At 39.6% G+C, this 20,253-nt stretch overlaps 1 protein-coding gene across 6 annotated transcripts in view; it reads left to right on the top strand.

Moving 5' to 3' along the window:
* The window catches only part of NCOR1 (nuclear receptor corepressor 1), a 57,662-nt gene extending 38,239 nt beyond the window's left edge, over positions 1 to 19,423 (top strand). For 3 of the 6 annotated variants that reach the window (XM_042879879.1, XM_042879880.1, XM_042879884.1), the window contains 27 exons: positions 668 to 794; positions 1,111 to 1,306; positions 3,040 to 3,213; positions 3,904 to 4,064; positions 4,440 to 4,560; positions 4,682 to 4,783; positions 5,256 to 5,353; positions 6,122 to 6,290; positions 6,835 to 6,975; positions 8,045 to 8,128; positions 8,623 to 8,879; positions 9,257 to 9,617; positions 10,111 to 10,335; positions 10,982 to 11,191; positions 11,841 to 11,990; positions 12,306 to 12,479; positions 12,908 to 13,073; positions 13,349 to 13,845; positions 14,299 to 14,427; positions 14,594 to 14,754; positions 15,001 to 15,224; positions 15,635 to 15,772; positions 15,908 to 16,050; positions 16,204 to 16,257; positions 17,312 to 17,533; positions 17,766 to 17,948; positions 18,179 to 19,423. In XM_042879879.1, coding sequence (XP_042735813.1) covers positions 668 to 794; positions 1,111 to 1,306; positions 3,040 to 3,213; positions 3,904 to 4,064; positions 4,440 to 4,560; positions 4,682 to 4,783; positions 5,256 to 5,353; positions 6,122 to 6,290; positions 6,835 to 6,975; positions 8,045 to 8,128; positions 8,623 to 8,879; positions 9,257 to 9,617; positions 10,111 to 10,335; positions 10,982 to 11,191; positions 11,841 to 11,990; positions 12,306 to 12,479; positions 12,908 to 13,073; positions 13,349 to 13,845; positions 14,299 to 14,427; positions 14,594 to 14,754; positions 15,001 to 15,224; positions 15,635 to 15,772; positions 15,908 to 16,050; positions 16,204 to 16,257; positions 17,312 to 17,533; positions 17,766 to 17,948; positions 18,179 to 18,366 — 4,855 coding nt within the window. In that variant the 3' untranslated portion in view covers positions 18,367 to 19,423. The remainder of the gene's footprint in view (positions 1 to 667; positions 795 to 1,110; positions 1,307 to 3,039; positions 3,214 to 3,903; positions 4,065 to 4,439; positions 4,561 to 4,681; positions 4,784 to 5,255; positions 5,354 to 6,121; positions 6,291 to 6,834; positions 6,976 to 8,044; positions 8,129 to 8,622; positions 8,880 to 9,256; positions 9,618 to 10,110; positions 10,336 to 10,981; positions 11,192 to 11,840; positions 11,991 to 12,305; positions 12,480 to 12,907; positions 13,074 to 13,348; positions 13,846 to 14,298; positions 14,428 to 14,593; positions 14,755 to 15,000; positions 15,225 to 15,634; positions 15,773 to 15,907; positions 16,051 to 16,203; positions 16,258 to 17,311; positions 17,534 to 17,765; positions 17,949 to 18,178) is intronic. The other 3 variants (XM_042879882.1, XM_042879883.1, XM_042879881.1) reach the window with 3 other exon arrangements.
* The last annotated feature ends 830 nt before the right edge of the window (positions 19,424 to 20,253 follow it).

Here is a 20,253-nt window from a genome sequence, read left to right as displayed (position 1 = left end):
TTTTTGCCTGAATTCTTAGTTGGGATGCTTCACTCTTGAGCTTGGTGACATTACCTGTCTCTGCTCTCCCGTTAGTCCTGATCCATAAGTGCTCTTACGAGTTCTGCTCCTCATCCACCCCAGTGTGTTCTGTTGGTGAGATTCCTCTGTAACCATAGTGTAGCTTCAGAGCCGATGCCTCCTCTATGCCAGTGGTCTTAATATACACACTGTACCAAGGATAGCTGTTAAATGTCAAAAGTATCCAGTGTCATTGTGCTGCATGTGCTGTTTTGAAGAGTGCAGTTGATGGTGTTTCTCTCTGCCTCTTCAGACATCACAAATGCATTAGGTCTCTGGGTGGAAATTCTGTTATACACTACTGTTTATGTATAGATCTTGCACTTCCCACCTGTTTTTTTTTCAAGGCATTCTTTATAAAGAAGGTTACACTCTTGTAATACTGTACATATGGAAACTGCCTACATAAATATATAGTTCTGAAGATTTTGTACACTTGTTATTTCGGTGACTCTTACAGCACAGAAAGATCTGTTGCTTATTCTACCTGATGTACTTTGGGACAAACAAAACATAATCTTTATTTTGTTTATTTGATGTTGTCCAGCATGTTGAATCTTGGTCATTTTGGTGATACTTTTTCCCTTCTTTCTCTCTCTTTTTCCAGTATCTTCAGGGAGTCAAAGCCCTCATTGTTAAACCCAGCTGGATCAATACTGGTGTCACCTACAATAAAGCAAGGGCAGATGGACCTACAACAGCTTCACCACCGAGCAGCTGTCATACCACCTATGGTATGGGGGTGTTTTAAGTGGTGTTTGAAGGAATATTTGTTTTCCTGATAGCTAGTTTCAATGCTAAAGCAGCAAATAGTTTTGAAACAAAGAAAGAAATACATTGTTTACTTTGTTATGGTGGTACTTTTCAAGAGTGAATTAAATGAAATAGAAACAAATATACAAGTATTGGCCTAAAAAGAGAAGTAGACCATTTGAAGTGCTCATGCAGACTGTACCCCTGGTGCAATGGGGCCATTGAACAAGATGGTTACTTCAGGAAATACTTAGTATTAACTTGTGATCCAATGTGAGCATCTTCCCCTCTTTGTAGGTTTCTTGCAGTCCCTGTACTGTTCCTGTTGGAACACCAGTGAGTGGTTATGCTCTCTATCAACGGCACATTAAAGCAATGCATGAGTCAGCACTGCTGGAGGAGCAACGCCAGAGGCAGGAACAGCTGGACATGGAGTATCGAAGCTCTGTGAGCCCATGTGGCACTTCCAAAAGCCCTAATGTTGAGTGGGAAGGTAGGTTTTACATCTGTCGTGGAAGTAATTCTACTGTTTGTCACATGTTCACCTCTCTGCCTCGATTAAGAAGGAAAACTTAAGGTACACTGTTGATGAATTCCTGCTTTCTTAAGGACTTTGATTGAAGGAGCCAGTCTATTGTAACAGGTCCTGCTACAGTTAGGGAGCTACCTTATAACCTCACTGAATAAGGCAAATTGGGCTCCCTTAGGGTGAGGTCAGAATTTAGTGTTCAGAAACAGCTGAGCAGATGATTGTCTTTATGCAAGAATTGTGCATATTCAGTTGAAGCCCCAGTTCTTCACTGTGTTACCTCTGAATATCCAACGTTCTTTACTGGAGGAGGAAGCAGTCCAGAAAATGCATTGTAACAGGGAAACAAAACCAGTGAGGCACCAATGTACTGAGCACTGCAAAGTTAGAGATATCCTCATTGATGTTTAATTCTTCATTCATTGATTTAATATCCTTGTGCGTTGTGTCTGGTGGCTCCACAACGTTAGCAACATGAACTGCTGTGTTCTTTGTGCTCTGAGTATTTTATATTTAACATGTGTAAGTTTAAAAAATATGCTATGAAAATGCTTTGTCTTCATTATTTTTACCTAAAAAGAAGGAAACATACTTTTTTTTCCCCCCTGTTAAAATGATGAGAAAGGGAGCTTTTACACTGAGAGAGTGGGTATAAGGTTGTGGTTTTTGGAAGCTGCTTCTTTAGGTGCAAAGTCAGGGTTTGCTCAAAACCTTTGCTCAAGTACCGTTTAGCTAAAATATTACCTCAATAAATCTTGACATTGGCAGTACTGTGTTATAAACTGTGGGAAAGTTCTAGCATGAAGTCTGCCCACAAAAATCAGGAGTGTTACTGAAGTAGTGGGGGGATAACGTGGTTAATGCAAATGGGTTCAACAAGCCTGGACGTTTTCATCTGCAAATTAAAGAGGCTGACTTGTCATCAGATCATTACAGTAGCTACTTCCTAAGATACATTCTGCATGCAAGTTTGTCCTTCCACTCTTGTATGTAGGAGGGAGCATGTAGTCTCTGTAAAAATCATCAGGAATTTCAGCTGGACTGCAGGACCTGCTGCTGAACTGGTTATGACAGTTAAGAGGTGTAAAGGGACCAAATACTGTTTTTCTCACAAAGTTTGAGAGTTGTTCAAAATTTTGTACAGACCTAAGAACATAATAAATTAAGTTGCACCTTTAATCTAATTTTCTAATTATTTTGGAAAGCAACCTGATACCTATGTGTAACTTAATTAAAAAAAACTTGAAGTCTTTGCCAAGGACAGTATTCTAGAATGAATTTATGTATGTATATGTGCACGTTGATTTTGAAACAAATGCATGAGTCTGAATTATCTAAAAGATAGCAGTGCTAAATACACTCACCGTCTACTGGTTGCAGTGCTTACTTGTTGTAAGCCAGGAAACTGACACAAGAATTGGTATCCTCAAGCCTCAGTATGTAGAGCTTTCATTCTTTTCATTTAGGAAAAGCCCACAGCCCAACTTTGGAATTTTTCTGTTATTTCAGTGCCAAGTGATGTTTTGAAGGCAGTTGTTTCCTTTTTAGTCAAATTGCATCTTTGCATTTAAACACCTGTACCTGCTGAGTACAATCTGACCATTGTAATCGGCCCTTTGCTAAAATTCTGTTGCATGCTGGACGTTTTGACTCCAATTTCTAATCTTAGGATTCTCCTCTTTCTTTAACCCTGATAGGAAAACCAGTGGCCTATATGCCCTACGCTGAGGTCAAGCGAGCAATAGAACAGGAAGCACAAGTGCAAACTACAGCAGCAAGGTCAGCATCACCATACAGGCTGTCTCCAAGAGAAGTCAATAAAGCCTCTCCTCAGCCCGATATGAATGCAGCTCGCTATAGTGTCCCACCAGGTAAATGCTTGTTCTGGTACCACTGGTCTCTGAAAGATGGACTTCTTTTACTTTCTGCAGTATCAAATTATTCTCTGAGCGCTTTGTGAACTAACAGAAGAAGGGGGTTGTTTGTGTGTATGTATTTTTCTGCCTCCAGTGAGGTTGTGGTTTTGTTTGTCCTGGATTTTGTTTTATCAGCTAACATGTATTTCACTTAACAAATAGGATGATCTGTAAAGTGTTAGAACAGCGTAGGGACAAAGTCATCAAAAGTTTTTTCAGCTCAATATGACAAATACTGTCATCTTCAGGCAGAGCTGAGAGAAGCCTAAATTACACTCTGCTCAGTTGTTCTTACTCTTTAAATAGAATGCTTTATCTAAAAACAGGAAAACAACAAAAAAGATGAATGTACCCTGGATTGTTAGCTTTAAAAATTCATTTTTAAGAGTTTGTAATTCTAATGGGCAGCTTCTGTTATTTTTTGAACGCCACTGCAAGGTTGGGTATTACCCACTTGATTTTTAAAGCATGACGTATAGTTGGACATAGTTTCAGAGCTGGAAATACATGAGATAGCTTTTGGGTATTGCGAGGCTGTTCTTGTTGGAAATCGTCAGATGAGCTACACAATTTGTGTTCTTGTCTCTCTACTGACTAATAGAGCTGAAACAGACTGTCATGTTTAATGTACAATTTTTCCCTAAGTTCTCCAGCCTGCTCCTCATCAAGTAATAACCAATATTCCTGAAGGAGTCCGCCTTCCTACAACCAGACCTACCAGACCACCACCACCACTCATTCCATCCTCTAAAACAAGTGTGCCATCAGAAAAACCTTCTTTCATTATGGGAGGCTCAATCTCACAAGTAAGAGAATTATTCATTGAAAATCTGTGCCTTGTAACAACACTTTTTGCCCTTTCACCAACCTCCAGGATCTTGTATTCAGTAACACGTTCACAGCATTAACGGTTAAAGATACTACATGTGTTATCTCTAACAATCCAGGAGGTATCTTATAAAATAAAACATGCTGCAGTTGTTTGTGTTTATTACATAGTTGAGAATGCACTGTTCAGGTGGACTGCATCTCTGCTCTGGACTCCTATAGTTCTGCACTTACTTTGCAGCAATGTTCTGTAGCATTTTAGGATCATAGTTTTAACTGTCTCCTTCAAACACAGAAGTGAATCAGTGAATCTTTTTTCCAGAACCAACAATTAACATAATGTATTGTTTCAGGGAACACCTGGCACTTACTTAACATCTCACAGTCAAGCTTCCTATACGCAAGAAACAGCAAAGCCATCAGTGGGTTCCATATCACTTGGACTGCCAAGGCAGCAGGAGTCAGCCAAATCTGGTAAGAAAAGAGGAGCTGACATACCTTTTGGACAGACTATTTAATAACTTGTAACTAAGAGAGTGGGGGAGAGAATACCAGCAAGCAAGGAAAAAAACCTTTTATTTTTTCTTCTGAATAGCTTCCCTGCCTTACATCAAACAAGAAGAATTTTCTCCCAGAAGTCAGAATTCCCAACCTGAGGGACTCCTGGTCAGGGCACAGCATGAAGGTGTTGTTCGAGGTAATGTCAGTCATACAGTTTAAGAAAGAAATTTCTTTCTGGGAGAGCAGAGAGTTTGAGCTTAAGGTAGTCAAGTCTTATTTTTAAACACTGAAGGATTCATCTGTTCCCTTGTTTCTGAGGCATGTTTACATGTGTATTAGTAAAGCTCCTCTTGTCTGCATATCTCGTTTTAAAAAAAATCGGTTTCAAGAGATGCCAGTTTCACAAGTGCAATACTTGTGAAATATAGAAATATTTCAGAGGAGAGGAAGCTAAGCAGCGTGGGTTAATAGCTTCGCATGCCATAAAAGGCTAAGTCAAAAGAGGAAATAGTTTAGCTGCCTCGCATACACGTTGTTAACAAGCTGAAAATTTCCCTGTACTTTAGGATATAAACCAGTGGTTCTTATTACAGTTTCTGTTTCAAGAAGAGTTGCTATATTTTCTTTTGTTTGCTTTTTTATCTATACATATCTTTATTTTAAATCAGGCACCACAACCATACAGGAGGGAAGTATAACACGAGGAACTCCAACCAATAAAGTTTCTGTTGAGACCATTCCTTCTTTGAGAGGCTCCATAACTCAGGTATTCTCTCACTGAGAAGGCTGTAGCATAAGTGTATTTCAGTTATTGCTGTGATTGTGTTTTTGCATGTCTAAAAGGAGTAAATACCACAGAACAGGAACTACCTCAAAAGTTTAAATAGAATTAGATAGTCAAATCCAACCACCAATGAAGTCAGCACTGCAAGGATTTCATCTTCGTGTTTTCAAACTTGTCAAATAAAATCTCTGGAGCCTTTAATATATATGATGTATACATGAGGGCTTATTAGTGTCATCCAACCTTTGTGAAACACAGCATCATGCCTGAGTTCGAGTAGTAAAATCAGTTGTAACCTGTCTTGCACAGAGGATGGATAAGCTGTTTTAAATGGTGATTTGGGATCTCTCTTAGTTACAGACAGCAATAGGAACAATTCTATTCTCAGAAGGGTAGGTTTCATTACTGTAGATAGACATACATCTTAATGGCTCCAGTAAGTATGTAGAGTATGCTGTCTTTCCCCCAGGTGATACTGTGGTGTAAATGTTCTAGGTCACTAAATAATTCTATAATATTGTACTTCCAATTCTGCTTTATGTGTTTTTTTTAAAGGGGAGAGTTGCTTACAAATAATTTTATTAATATGTAGGTTAAATTTCTGATAATAGGGACAGAAGCTTAAGAAATGCTGCTTGTTAAAGTGGTTGGTGTTCTAAATCTTAAAAATAGAACACTGTCCTTCATGGCTGCCTATTTTCTTGCTTAAATACACATGGTCTGAATAATATTTGATTGATTTAAATGCAGGGTACACCAGCTCTGTCCCAGTCTGGCATAGCAGCTGATGCATTACTGAAGGGGACTATTACCCGGCTAGCTACAGAAGACAGCAGCCCAGAAAAGTGCCGAGAGGAAGCTTCAGCCAAAGGCCATGTTATTTATGAAGGCAAAAGTGGGCATATTTTATCTTATGATGGTGAGTATTTATATGTTCTACTCTATGAAAGCCAAGACTGCAGCGGATTCTGCTCAAGTCTGTGTGCTTCCAAATGTATGGATATAAACCTCAGTCACTGGGTGCCACCTGGAAGAAACACTGACCTGCCTGTGTGCTTCTGTGGGTATAAAGACTAAAACGGTCCAGAAATTTTATCTGTGTTCTGATGAGTATCCTGTATATGTAGATAAAATGTAGTTAACTCAATTGCTGTGCTGCTTATTTTTATTGTGTCCTGAAAAGATTTTTGATACAATCAAGTTTAAAATACCCTATATTAAAATAAAGGCCACAGGTTTTTTGTTGTTTTTTTTTTTTAAACTATGCTTCATTTGAAATACTGATACGCAAGTAACTGAGAAAGTACTTTGTTTAACAAACCATAAAAGATCATTAAGCTTCCATTTTAATGTTTCAGTATTACATCAAAGTCATCAATAAAGTATTAATGTCCTCTGGTCTCATTAAATGTAATGCTCATGACTTCTGCATTTTCTAACCACATTTCTCTAAATGTTACCAGCTATTAAAAATGTTCGTGAAGGAACAAGGAGCCCAAGAACTGCTCATGAAATTAGTTTAAAAAGAAGTTATGATACAATGGAAGGAAATATAAAGCAAGGAATGTCAATGCGGGAGTCTCCAGTATCTGCACCACTGGAAGGTAAAAACAGCTGCTTCTGAGTTGTTTTGTGTTTTAGTCAGGTCTTTTGTATTGATGTAAGATAACCTAGAATTGTCTTATGGGGCACATTAAAAGAGGAATTATGTTTACATCTTATGCCATTAATAAATCTGTATAATAACTACTACAATAAAAGCATGCTGTAGTTATTGCTGGAGTAGAGACTTCCTATTTCTTTTGCTACTGGATGGTCCCCATAACTGCAGGTGATTCAGCTAGCACGTGTCATTTTCTCAGAGAAGTAATGGACTTTTCACAGTTCTAGTGAATTGCTGCAAAGCTCAAACAGCACTGAGTTGTACTGGTGTTGACTGCATGGACACACAGCTCCTCAGTTCAGTATTGCTTCTCTGCTGTGGCACAGTAGCGTAACGTGTTTGCTATGACATTTTGCTTTCCTTCACTAAATAGCTCAGATTATGCCAAGCAGAAGATTTACACAGCTGCTGTATTCTGTTTCTGGGCATCCCTAGCATTATTTTGATTTAACAAACTGCAGTCGGACTAAGATTGTAAAGGTCAGCACAGGCCATTATATAACTTTTATGGTTGTCTTGTAAAACACAGAATATCAAGAAAATATTTCTTACCTGAATTCTGGAATCTTGGTCCTAAGATGCATTTTTGTCCCACCTTCGAATAGCCCTTAAAGGACACTTTGGTTTGCTTTCATCAGATTGAACAATGAATAAGACGTTTCTAAACCACGTGTAAAAACTCAGTGGTACCTTCAACTTGCTCATGCACTTGGTTTGTCTTCTGGAAAATAAAGGAAAGTGTTAAGTTTTGGAACAAGAGTTAAGCTGAACTGTAAAATAACCTTCTGATTTGAAATACGTTAAAACTTGCATTCGTGTAATAGCATTATAATACTTGAACCAAAGAACTTTGTAGGGCAAGATGGTCTTCTGACATGTTGATGCAAGGCCTGGCATAATGAGGCAAAGCTCTGGGCATACAGATAATATCTGTAATTATGTAAGAAGGAGGAGGGTGTTTTTGAACACTTGTTATTTAATTCTTTAAACTATGTTCATTTTAATTTCAGGTTTAATATGCCGTGCACTGCCTAGGGGTAGCCCACATGCTGAACTTAAAGAAAGAACAGTGTTGTCTGGCTCTATAATGCAAGGTAAGTTTTGCTAGTTTGGAAGGCAGGCATTAATTACATTCCCAGAAATCTGTTATTAAGAATGGTAGCTGTGTTAAGAGTAGAGCTTATTTTATTAGACACACTTTCTAGTACACCATATGTAAAACTAATATATTAAGTATTGATATATATATATATTTTGAAAATAGATTTTTTTCAGTACAAATTGTCAGTATTTAGCACTTTTTCCTATTTTTATTTATTTATTTTTTTTAATTTTTAAATAGACAGTAATAATTCCCCCCAGACATGAAGGTGTATGGTACTGCTTTTATTTCAGCATTTGAAATAACCTGGGATACTTTGAGTAACTTGAAAATCTGTTCACTGTGATTTTTGTGACATAGTTTTACTCTTGTAATCCATTATCATAGACTCAGCAACTCAGAATTCTAATAGCTAGTTACTCTGCTTATGAAAAAGGAGTTGCAGTGATAATTAATACCAGTGATGTGACTTTCTTTCTATAAAAGGCACACCAAGAGCAACATCTGAAAGTTTCGAGGAAGGCTTGAAATACCCTAAACAGATTAAGAGAGAGTCACCTCCCATAAGGGCGTTCGAAGGAGCCATCACTAAAGGGAAGCCGTATGATGGAGTCACTACCATCAAAGAAATGGGCCGTTCCATCCACGAGATCCCGAGACAGGACCTGTTAAGCCAGGAGAGTTGCAAGACTCCCGAAATCGTGCAGACAGCCAGGCCAATCATAGAAGGCTCCATATCTCAGGTAATTACAGAAGGCACTCATAGAATCTTATGGTTGCTTACACAGTCAGCAGTGAATCAGTTCCAGGTATTTGAGTAAGGACAAATGTGTAGGTGTTTGTTTTCTTTTCCAAGAAAGCTACTGATGTATGAGGCTTAAATATCCCCTGTGTGTTAGAGAAATCTTGACACTTGACCTGCAGGGAATACACTTACTAGCAAGTGTGATGTAACTGACTAGTAACAGTGGCTAAAATCCAATTATGTTCTATGCTGTGACAGCAGCAATGAACTATAAATATCAGCCATGTGATTACTTTTTAATTTTTCTTTCATTTTTTTTTAGCAGGAGTGAAACACTGGCAGAATAACCTCACCTGATCCTTCTTTCCTTCTCAGGGCACACCCATAAAATATGAAAGCAATTCTGGCCAGTCTGCCATCAAACACAATGTAAAATCGTTAATCACTGGACCAAGCAAGCTACCCCGTGGAATGCCTCAGCTGGAAATGGTGCCAGAAAATGTGAAGGTGGTGGAGCGAGGAAAATACGAAGATGTGAAGACCGGGGATGCAGTTCGTTCCCGTCACACGTCAGTAGTCAGCTCTGGTCCCTCTGTTCTCAGGTCAACTCTTCATGAAACTCCTAAATCACAACTGAGCCCTGGGATTTATGATGATACCAATGCACGGAGAACACCCGTGAACTATCAGAGTCCAATGTCCAGGAGTTCACCTATGATGAATAGAGTTAGTGAGGGTATGTTATTCTGATCCACAGTAAGAGAACAACTTTGAGTAATTTCATTTGAAATGTATTTTTAACTTCTTTTTTCCCGTACCCTGTTCTACTTTATTTTTACTCTAATGGTTCCTCTTGATTTGGAGGTTGGTTAGAAGGAATTAAAGAAGGCTATGAGTTGTTAATTGAAATAAGAAAATGAAAATCTGCCGTGTCGTAACATGGAGGTCAAAAAGTAGTTCAATCTCCATTGGCATTTGTGTTAATGTTATCTCAGAGCATAATGTTCTGAGGGCAGAAACTACTTCTGTATTAGACGTTCCTGAAAAAGGAAGATAATGTGGCACAGTGCAAACAAAAGTAGTTTTAGGACTTAAACTTTCACTAGATATTTTGTGATATAAAATACTGCCTATGATTTATTGTAATTAATTGCAGCATGTATGCATATAGCTGTATCTCCTATTGAAAATATGTATTTTGAGTTTGGATTTTTCCTGATTTTCATTAGCTGGAATATCTTCTGGAAAGTCAGCAAATCATGAAAGGAAAAACACACTTACTCCCACACAGAGAGAGAGCGTGCCAGCAAAATCTCCGGTCCCAGGGGTTGATCCTGTAGTGGCTCACAGTCCTTTTGACCCTCATCACAGAGGGGCTACTCCTGAAGTCTATAGGAGTCACCTCCCTCCTCACTTAGATCCTGCTATGCCATTTCACAGGGCTCTGGATCCTGGTAAATCTGTTTGTGTTTTGGCTTTGTTTGTTTGTTTTTAGAAATATTGTGTGCTTGGCACAGGAAAGATGTCTTAATAAAGCTCTTAGTGAGGGGCAGATATAATTTAGAAGGAGTTATATATACACTGCTGTGGCTTGATGTCTAGCCAGGAAACTTACTGTAATATTTCTTCTGGAAGCTTCAGATAGTATTTTAAAATAAGTATTTGTGAAATGTATTAAAAGCTTTCAGGAAAACTGTGCCAATAAGGGTGTGGAAGATGCCACAGAATGAAAGCATAATCAGAACTCCTGTGTTCACTTGAGAGATTATCAGGTTGTCTCTGTTGATATTAAGTCAGTAGACCTCTATTTAACATAATCTGTCAGTCTGACTTTGTGGGGTGCTGTAACCTTCTTCAGGTGTTTCAGCCATTCATTTTCAAAACTTTGATTTTATTCATGTCTCTTCTCTAGGAGAACGTGGATTGCTTAGCTTTTTCTGTCCACATTCAGTGCTTAAATTCAATAAAATACCAGTATTACAGTGCTATTTTGATTCATTGTGAGAATTGATAGCACTTCTCATTGAAACTATATAAACATGTGAAACTTTGATTCTGTATCTTGAGCACTAAATCTTCTTTTTCCTCCCTCACCCTCAGCTGCTGCTGCTTACCTGTTCCAAAGGCAGCTCTCACCCACCCCAGGCTACCCAAGTCAGTATCAGCTTTACGCAATGGAGAATACACGACAGACAATCCTAAATGACTACATTACCTCACAGCAAATGCAAGTCAATTTACGTCCTGATGTAACCAGAGGATTATCTCCCAGAGAGCAAACTCTAGCTCTCCCGTATGCAGGAGCAAGAGGTATGCCTATGGGGTTTGGTCTGGTGTTATTTAAAGCGTATTTTGGATAAGCTTGGCAGAAGGGGTTGATAAATGATCAGAGCTCTGTTCACTGTGGAGGGATTTACATTTCTTAGAGGCACAGATTTCTGTGAAGACTTAAATGGAACACAGTTTTGAAGAGGAGTTTCACACTGAAACGAAAAGTGCAATATTAGGCTAAAATAATGAACAAATAGTTACGAATCCCTGGGATTACATGGCATTCTCAGGAGTCAGAGATATAACAGGAAATGGCTGAGCCATGAGCTTGGTTACTGGATGTGATAATCTGCCTGTCATTTAAATCAGTTTGGGAAGTTATTCGTAGCATGGAAGATAAGAAATTGAAGGAGTTAGTCCAGTAGGACTGACTATCTTGGGGATAAGATACCAGCCCTTGCAGTGATTTAATTGGCTGGAAAAGAAAGGATAAGTTAAAAAAAAAAAAAATTACTACTTTTCATAGTAGAAGTTATACTGGAGTGTGTCCTGTACATTTTGATGTTTTATTTTATTTGTTGAATGTAAGAAGTCTGGAAAAGGGTGTTATCAATGAACAGCGTATTTAACGTGTGGGCCTTTGGTCTGTCCTTGAAAAGTCCTTCTTACACGTGTCATCTCCTGACAGGAATTATTGACCTGAACAATATGGCTCCCACAATCTTAGTGCCTCATCCTGGAGGAACGAGCACACCACCCATGGAGAGAATCACTTACATCCCTGGTACTCAGCTTACATTCCCCCCTAGGCCTTACAATCCTGCCTCTCTGTCACCAGGTATAAGCCGTTAAAAATTGACTGCATGTTCACTAACATCCAATGGTGTGTTAAAGGGTGGAACTTGGGTATCTAAGTTCATATATATCTGTGTGTGTTATGTGTATGTATATATATCTATATCTGTTCAGCTTTCCACTGGCTGTGTGCTAAGCTTTTGCTTTCCTAAATAAGTGGATAGACTTGACTGGAAAGAAAATGGATTTGGGAAACTTGTTGCAAGTAGGTGGCAGAATGTATCGGATCATGTTTACATCAAACTGTGCTTAAGGTCAGTATTTGTTTTTGCTACTTCTTGTCTTGTGGATGTTTCAGGACACCCTACACACCTGGCAGCTTCTGCGGCTGCAAATGCTGAAAGGGAACGGGAAAGAGAGAGGGAGAAGGAGCGGGAAAGGGAGAGGGAACGAGAACGGGAGCGGGAAAGAGAACGGGAGCGAGAAAGGGAGAGAATAACTTCAGTCCCTGCTGAGCTTTATCTTCGACCAGGTGAGTGTGCATTGCTGCATTTGGATCAGTTGTCTTGTAGACTGTAACTGCTCATTTTCTATATCCACTGTAAACAATATGCAGCTTCTTAACAACACAATTGCTCGGTACCGTTTGGCTTTAAACTGAATGGTGATTCCTAACACTTTGCAGTTCTGGTTGAAACTTCAGCAAGTACCAGGCTTCTTCATCTTTCTGTCATAATGATGAAGTACTCAGGGAAAGGTGTGAATCTCAGCCATGTTTTGCTACTTACATTCAGAACACTACTATTTAAACTCTTAATAACAAACCTCAGTTTGTTATATCTGCAGTAGTGGTGACAGTTGGGAAAGAATGTGGAGGAGAAAACACTGATATGTAGTTCTGTATTGTTATAAGAGCTACTAGTACTTATTGTTTTTCCCTCTCTGCTGTATGTCCTGCAGGAACAGAGCAGCCTGGCAGACCTGGCAGTCATGGATATGTTCGGTCCCCATCCCCTTCAGTTAGAAGCCAGGAGAACATACTGCAGCAAAGGCCTAGTATTTTTCAAGGAACCAATGGGACGAGCGTAATCACACCTTTGGATCCTGCTGCTCAGCTTCGTATCATGTATGTTTCTTAAGTTGCTGTTCCAGGGATATCTTTTCTAATATTTGAGCCTATTAAAGTTTCATTTAGTCTGAGGAAGATTCTAAGCAACTAGGATATACTGCTGTCAGATGGCTCTTGAATTTATTGCATTTTCACTCAGTTCGGTTTAGATAGAGATGAGTTGTCACTAAAGCTTTACTTTGTTTCCCTCGTGAAATGACTCTTTTTTATGTGTGACATAGTTCAGAATATTCAGTGTGATATAATTTGGAATATTCAATGTTTGCCAACAGGCAGCTCACTCCTGGAGCTCCCTCCATAACTCAAGGTTTACCTGCTTCCCGCTACAATACAGCTGCTGATGCCCTTGCTGCACTAGTAGATGCTGCAGCCTCTGCTCCTCAGATGGAAGTTGCCAAAGCAAAAGATACCAAGCACGAAGGAACCAGGATAGAAGAGAATGTGGGACGCAGATCAGCTGTGGTTACTGAGCAGCAGCAGATAGAGCAGAAAACACTGGAGGTAGAAAAGAGGGCTGTCCAGTGCCCCTATACATCTGCAAATTTTTCTGGTGGCAAATCCCAGGGACAGTCTTCAACAGTAGTCTATTCAGAGGCTGGTAAAGAAAAAGGACCTCCTCCTAAATCCAGGTACGAGGAAGAGCTGAGAACTCGAGGAAAGACCACAATTACTGCTGCTAACTTCATAGATGTGATCATCACTCGACAGATTGCTTCAGACAAGGATGCACGAGATAGGGGCTCTCAAAGTTCAGATTCTTCCAGTAGTTGTACGTATCTTAGTAACTATCTACTTCTTTACTGTCTTAGCCTTGTAGGGAGATAATAAGATGTGAAGTGATTCTGACATTTAATGATAAAATATTTGGCTTTGCACAAATCATGTGCTTGATAGGTAAATACAGTTTTTGTGTGTAGTGACTGAGGATTCTTGCAAAACTGTAGCTCATAGCTTTCTTTGGATTCCATGCTGCATCATGAAGTGCAGGGTATTAGAAGTAACCTTATCAGAAGTCAGGAGATGTAAAATAACTGAGTTTATGTTAGAATGTTCTTCTGTAGAAATTTATGTTTCACTGCAGTTCTTATTAGAAAAAGAAGACAGTATTTTGACTTCCATTGTACTGGTGTCATTTTGGTGGAAGCACTAGTGTTGCTAAAGTATAGACAGCAGAAGTCTGTAATATTTACACCTTATTCCATAACCTCTGCTTGATAATCAGTATCTTCTCACCGGTATGAAGCTCCTGGAGATGCCATTGAGGTGATCAGTCCTGCAAATTCACCTATACCAACTCAAGAAAAGCTGCAGCCCTATCAACAAGAGACACCTAAACCAAGCCAAGCAGAGGGTAAGTTTGCTTATGCAAACATGCTGGCAATTATCTTCCTTGTATTTACCGTGAACTCAAAACATAGTTAAGATACATCAGTTTGTAACTCAAGAATCTTTAAGAGCTTTAAAACCTTGAAACTTCAGTAATACTGACCTTTATGACTGCCCTTTTCTTCAACTAGGTGACCCAAACAGGCAGTATGAAGGGACGATTCACCGTTACAGGGCACAACAGGAACCTCCTCCTTCACCCCAGCAACCTCCACCTCCTTCCTCCCAGGCTGAAGGGATGGCACACATGCCCAGGACGCACCGACTTATCACCCTTGCTGATCACATCTGTGTAGGTTTATTTGCAGATACGAAAAGTTATATTTCAATTATGTAAACATACATTTTGGAACATTAATAAAAACTAGTAATTGTAGAATTGCTATAGGGAACACTATGCACTAATGTGTTTGATCTTGCAGTTGTTTCATGTGCTGCAGTTAGTCTCATACTTGTCTTGTTCACAGATTTTTTTAATATTACTCTGTTACCAATGTCTGACCAAATTCTCTCTCTGTTTGTTTTTGGACACAATCAGCAAATTATTACACAAGACTTTGCTCGAAACCAGGCAGCTTCTCAGGCCTCTTTGCAGCCTCCCACCACTACATTCCAGAACTCTACCCCAGCTCCAACGCCTGTTTCGACCCGAGCAAAAACATCAAATCGCTACAGCCCCGAGTCACAGTCACAACCAGTCCACCATCAGAGGCCAGGAGCCAGAGTGTCACCTGAAAATCTGTCTGACAAGTCCCGGGGAAGGTAATGCATGTATTTGGTTTAACTGCAAGTTTAATTCTCAAATATGATAATTACAAAAGCTTGGGTGGTAATCCTTGTGTAGATCAGGGTATCAGAAATAGAGGTAACCTTTGGTCTTGCCATGTTTTTGATGATTGTTTGGCTCCATAATATCACTTATAAATGTGTTCCCCTCCCTACCAATGCTTGATTTCCAGTCTTTAGAGAAGTGAAGACATTTAATCACTTAGAATTTATGACACTGAATTCTCTATAATTATTCTGATATTTTTGTGATCAAATATACTGACACGTGTAACGCGTATAACTAAACAGAAATAGTTATTGAACAGTCAGAATGCAATCGTGTATGTTAACTGCTGTACTTCATGCATTAAGATTACTTATCCATCTCTGAATTCTAAATGTAGACCTGGAAAGTCTCCGGAGAGGAGTCATGTTTCCTCAGAGCCCTATGAGCCAATCTCACCCCCTCAGGTCCCCGTTGTACATGAGAAACAGGAAAATATTCTATTGCTTTCCCAAAGAGCTGAGCCTACTGAACAGAGGTATGTGTAGAACTGAGATCCTGAGGTAATCGTAAAGCAGATGAATGTTGGAAGTTTCTGCCTGTGACTGCTTTTGGGAAGAAGGTAGATATACAGTGTTAAGAAAGTTCTTTCTTCGACACTTGCTGTTGGCAGGACTGACTCTCGCTCCCCGGGCAGTATGAGCTACCTGCCTTCATTTTTCACCAAACTTGAGAATACTTCACCCATGGTAAAATCCAAGAAGCAAGAGATATTTCGAAAGCTGAACTCATCTGGTGGAGGTGACGCTGACATGGGTATGCAGCTCTTGCTTTTTCGCTCAATTTTTCCAACTTGAGATTTGTGTGACTGCTGTCCACAGATGTTCCAACATCAATATGTTTCAAGTAACGTGAATGAGCATCAATATATACTGGAAAATTCATTTAAATGTTGTATTTCAATTGCAGCAACTGCTCAGCCAGGGACTGAAATATTCAACTTGCCAGCAGTCACTACCTCAGGTGAGTTTTTCAGAAAACAAAACTACTTATGTTTCAGAGAAGGTAAACTAATGCAATATTTTAATGTATGTGCTTTGAGGAATGCAGTAAATGAGAAGATAAAAACTTGAGAAGTAATATCCCACATGGAAAAAAGTTTGTCACAGGAAGGAGCAAAAATGATTGAAGATTTCAGAAAATATTTAAACTGGGAACTTAGTGTTTTATTTTTGTGTTGTCTGCAAATCTTACGGAGAGAAAGCCATGAAGTTGGTTAGCATCTAACTCAAATAGAATTCCAATACAGTGTAGTTCAACAAAACTTGAGCTTAGGTATCAAATGTAGTTTAGTTGATAAACCAGGATACGTGAAATGCGTAGTTGTTTTTTGTTTGTTTGTTTGTTTTTTATTTTCCTCTGGAAAATAAATTAAAATTCCCAACTTCCTGTCACAAAAATATTAAAGATAACCCATACACTGTGATGTTAAAGCAATCAGTGAAAGAGAACTGAATAGAAATATGGGAGATAAGAAGTGGTAAATCTGAGTTGAACTGCGGATTGCCTGTGAGTGATTTTGGCCAGCGGCCTCCTCTCCTCATACAGTGATTCTGCCTTTCAAGTGGAGGAGGTACTGATCTCCATCAAACTGGATGGAAAAACAGGCTTTTGGAATAAAAATTGCCACAAATCATACTTCATAAGATGAATTAGCATGGATCATTAATGTGAGGAGTATTTTTCTTGTCTCTTCACTCACAACTGATGAGTAGTTGCAGATTTTGACTTAATATGCTTTTACAATCAGCATGGTCAGCTTCCTTTGCTTTGTTGTTTTTGCATTTTTTTAATGTGTAATGTAGTCTATTGTGGATATTTGGTGTTTGCTGGCACACAGAATTTCCTGCCATTGTGAGCTGCTTTGGAGCAAGTTGTTTTGCATTTTAAAAAAATCTTTTTTTTTCTCCTAACTTTCTGCCTCTCTCTAAAATCATCTTCCACGTCCCTTTGTAATTTCTGAGATTTGTTTTTTGCCTCCCCTCCCACCTTTCCATGTATGTTTTTTATCTCCCAGGTGCAGTCAGTTCTAGGGGTCATTCCTTTGCAGATCCTGCCAGTAATCTGGGTCTAGAAGACATTATTAGAAAAGCATTGATGGGAAACTTTGATGACAAGAGCGAGGATCATGGAGTTGTAATGTCACAATCCATTGCAGTAGCACCTGGCAATTCCAGTGCTGTGGGATCAGCAAGCAATGAGACACGCAGGGAAGAAGCCAATCCATCACCCAATTCAGGTGAGGCAGTTCAGCTCCCACATATTTTATGATTTAAAAAGAAAAAAAACAGAAAACATTTCTAGCAACAGTGTTATTAGTGACTGTATCAGCTGCTCTTCTAGTTGTAGTAAGTCAGCATTCCAAAAGGCATCAGCTCGTGTTTGGTGCTAAGTGATCATCTATAGGAACCCATATAGAGGCTAAAATGCAGCGTGATGCTTTTTGGAAAACGTGTCCCTTCTATTTCCAGGAGGGGGAGTCAGCAAGCAGAAGTTAATTGGGAAATCAAACAGTAGGAAGTCCAAGTCTCCGATTCCTGGACAGGGATATCTGGGAACTGAAAGACCTTCTTCTGTCTCATCTGTGCATTCGGAAGGGGACTACCACAGACAGACTCCGGTGTGGGCCTGGGAAGATCGGCCTTCATCAACAGGTGAGACGTGCAGCTTTTCTGTCAGCTTGATGCACTAGATATGCTCATTGTGGAGCAGTCAGACGCAGACACAGAGCTCTGCTGTGTGTTCATCAAAAGATTGCAAGCGTTGTCTGAAACTGATGTTTTTCTGATAGTCGTCGCGACCAAAGCCATGCTATCTGTGAATGTGAGCTCTGATAACTCCTCAGAACGGCACGTGTTTGACTTGCAGATACTCTCTCATCCAGGTTCCACACAGTTTCCTTACAACCCGCTGACAATGCGGATGCTCAGCAGCACGCCGCCGACCTCCATCGCGTGCGCCCCGCCGTCCATGAGCCAAGCAACCACTCACCAACAGAACAGGATCTGGGAGCGAGAGCCAGCACCACTGCTTTCAGCACAATATGAGACTCTGTCTGACAGTGATGACTGAACTATGCAGATATTTTTGTTTTGTTTTTTTTAATTTGCGGGTCAAAACAAAAGATTTTATTTTTGACTTGTGCCCAGAGAGACTTTCCAAGAGAGCGAGGGCCACACAATGAAGAATTAATGGAGAGTCTGTTAAATGCCTTCAGCACGGCTGTGTGTCGGAGGATTGTGATCAAGAAGGTTGACTTACTAAAGATAAATATGTAAAAAGTTTTTAAAAATGTGGACTATTCCTGTTCTACATCTATTTGTAAAGAAAACCATAATGTCTTTAAATCATTCTTCTGTAAATAGAGAGTACTTTTTGCAGTGTTTTTTCCCTTGCTATAGTATCTGGTGTACTTATGTTCAAATCATTGCCTAAACTTTGGGGGTCATTTTGTAATTTTTTTTTTAAAGCATTTCTCAGTGTAGAGTTACTCCTCATAACCATGGCCTCCCTCCCAGCCTCCCCTTACCACACCAAACCTCCCAGCCAGCCCAGCATCGTTGCCCGTTTAATGCTGTGCCACTTCTTGCAGGCATTGTGCTTTCATATTTTCTTCCCCAGCCACACTTTCTCAGTGGTGTTCAAGCTCTTGTGAAGATGTTGATTTATTTTTTTTTTTAAGACTGACCCCGTACTGAACTGTGTACATGAACATAGCAGCTCGCTGGAATAAGATGAGATATTTCTTTGAATTTTGAATTCTGCCACATTGTACATTTTTGGTGCAGTTGATTTCATTTAGCAACACTGCAGAAATATTATTGCATGGGTATGTTATGGTTAATTTTAAAAAGGATAAAAAAAAAAGAAGAGCAGCTTCTGGAGGCTGTACCTCACTGTTATGCACACTGGGAATTTCAACTGTGCCCCCAAAGCAAACCTTAGTGTTCTGTGTTTCTGCATTGTATGCAGTTGAAATAGGCTACTAAACCTTACGGTCGTGTTTAACCACAGCAAATGGTTTTCCTGGACAGAGGCTCTGGGTGGATTGATGATAAGTCCTTCAAGAAGGAAAAAACTCTACATCCCAAGTTGAAATAAAAACAGAATGCTTTTATAGAATAATTGAGCAACACGAGTCAGCTACTTGACTTCTGTTACAGCAGTTGAAATAGGTACTGTGATTTTTACCTTCCTTCAGCCTGATTCTACAATCTTGATGTAACAATAATTTTGAAGCCTGTGTTCACATCCCAGTTCCTGACTTTATAAGAAAACTTAAAGGTGGAAGTCCTTACAAATGCCTGGCTGAACTCCTGAGGTGTGCAATACGTATCAGGGTGGATTTATTTTCTTTTTTTAATTGTATGTGGTACTGGGAGAGTCGTTACTCATCTATCACTGCCTGCTGTGCTCTGCTCCTAGCTCCTGTGCACACCTGGGTCTGTTGTTACGGAGTCTCCTGCCTTCCATCTTCAGGAGCATCTTAAGCTTTGCTGCATTGACTTCAGGAAAATGAGCTTAAATCTCTGGGGTAGAACTGATTTTCAGATAGCACAGAGGTGGGGAGTTGGATGGCCTGGCAGACTCCAAACTGCTTTTGCACCTCACAGACCAGTCTTTGCTTAGAAGTTACTTTCCAGCCAAAACATTTTAAACTTAACCCTGCATTTGTAATACATTTTATGGAAGGTGTAATGTAGCTGTGTAACCTGAAGCCTGTGTGCAGGTTTTCCATAAGATACAGCTTAATGGTCCAGTTAAGAACCAGTACAGAATCGCTATCCATAGCAAATCTACCAAAGCAAATTGCTTTATAGAGGAAAGCCTTTTTGCCATAGGTGTAGGAAAGAGAAATCAGAAGGGAACTCATTTGAAAACTTGACTGTGCGCTGTAAATACAGAACTGCTTTGCTACTTTAATTTAAACACTGCATCAGAGTGGAGCAGCTGGCAGCT

This window comes from Lagopus leucura, unplaced genomic scaffold (genome assembly GCF_019238085.1).
Source record: "Lagopus leucura isolate 7727_CA_CO unplaced genomic scaffold, USGS_WTPT01 Super-Scaffold_100024, whole genome shotgun sequence".
Lineage (NCBI taxonomy): Eukaryota > Metazoa > Chordata > Aves > Galliformes > Phasianidae > Lagopus > Lagopus leucura.
Note: the sequence above shows the minus strand (reverse complement) of the source record. Positions and strands in the feature narration are given on the sequence as shown.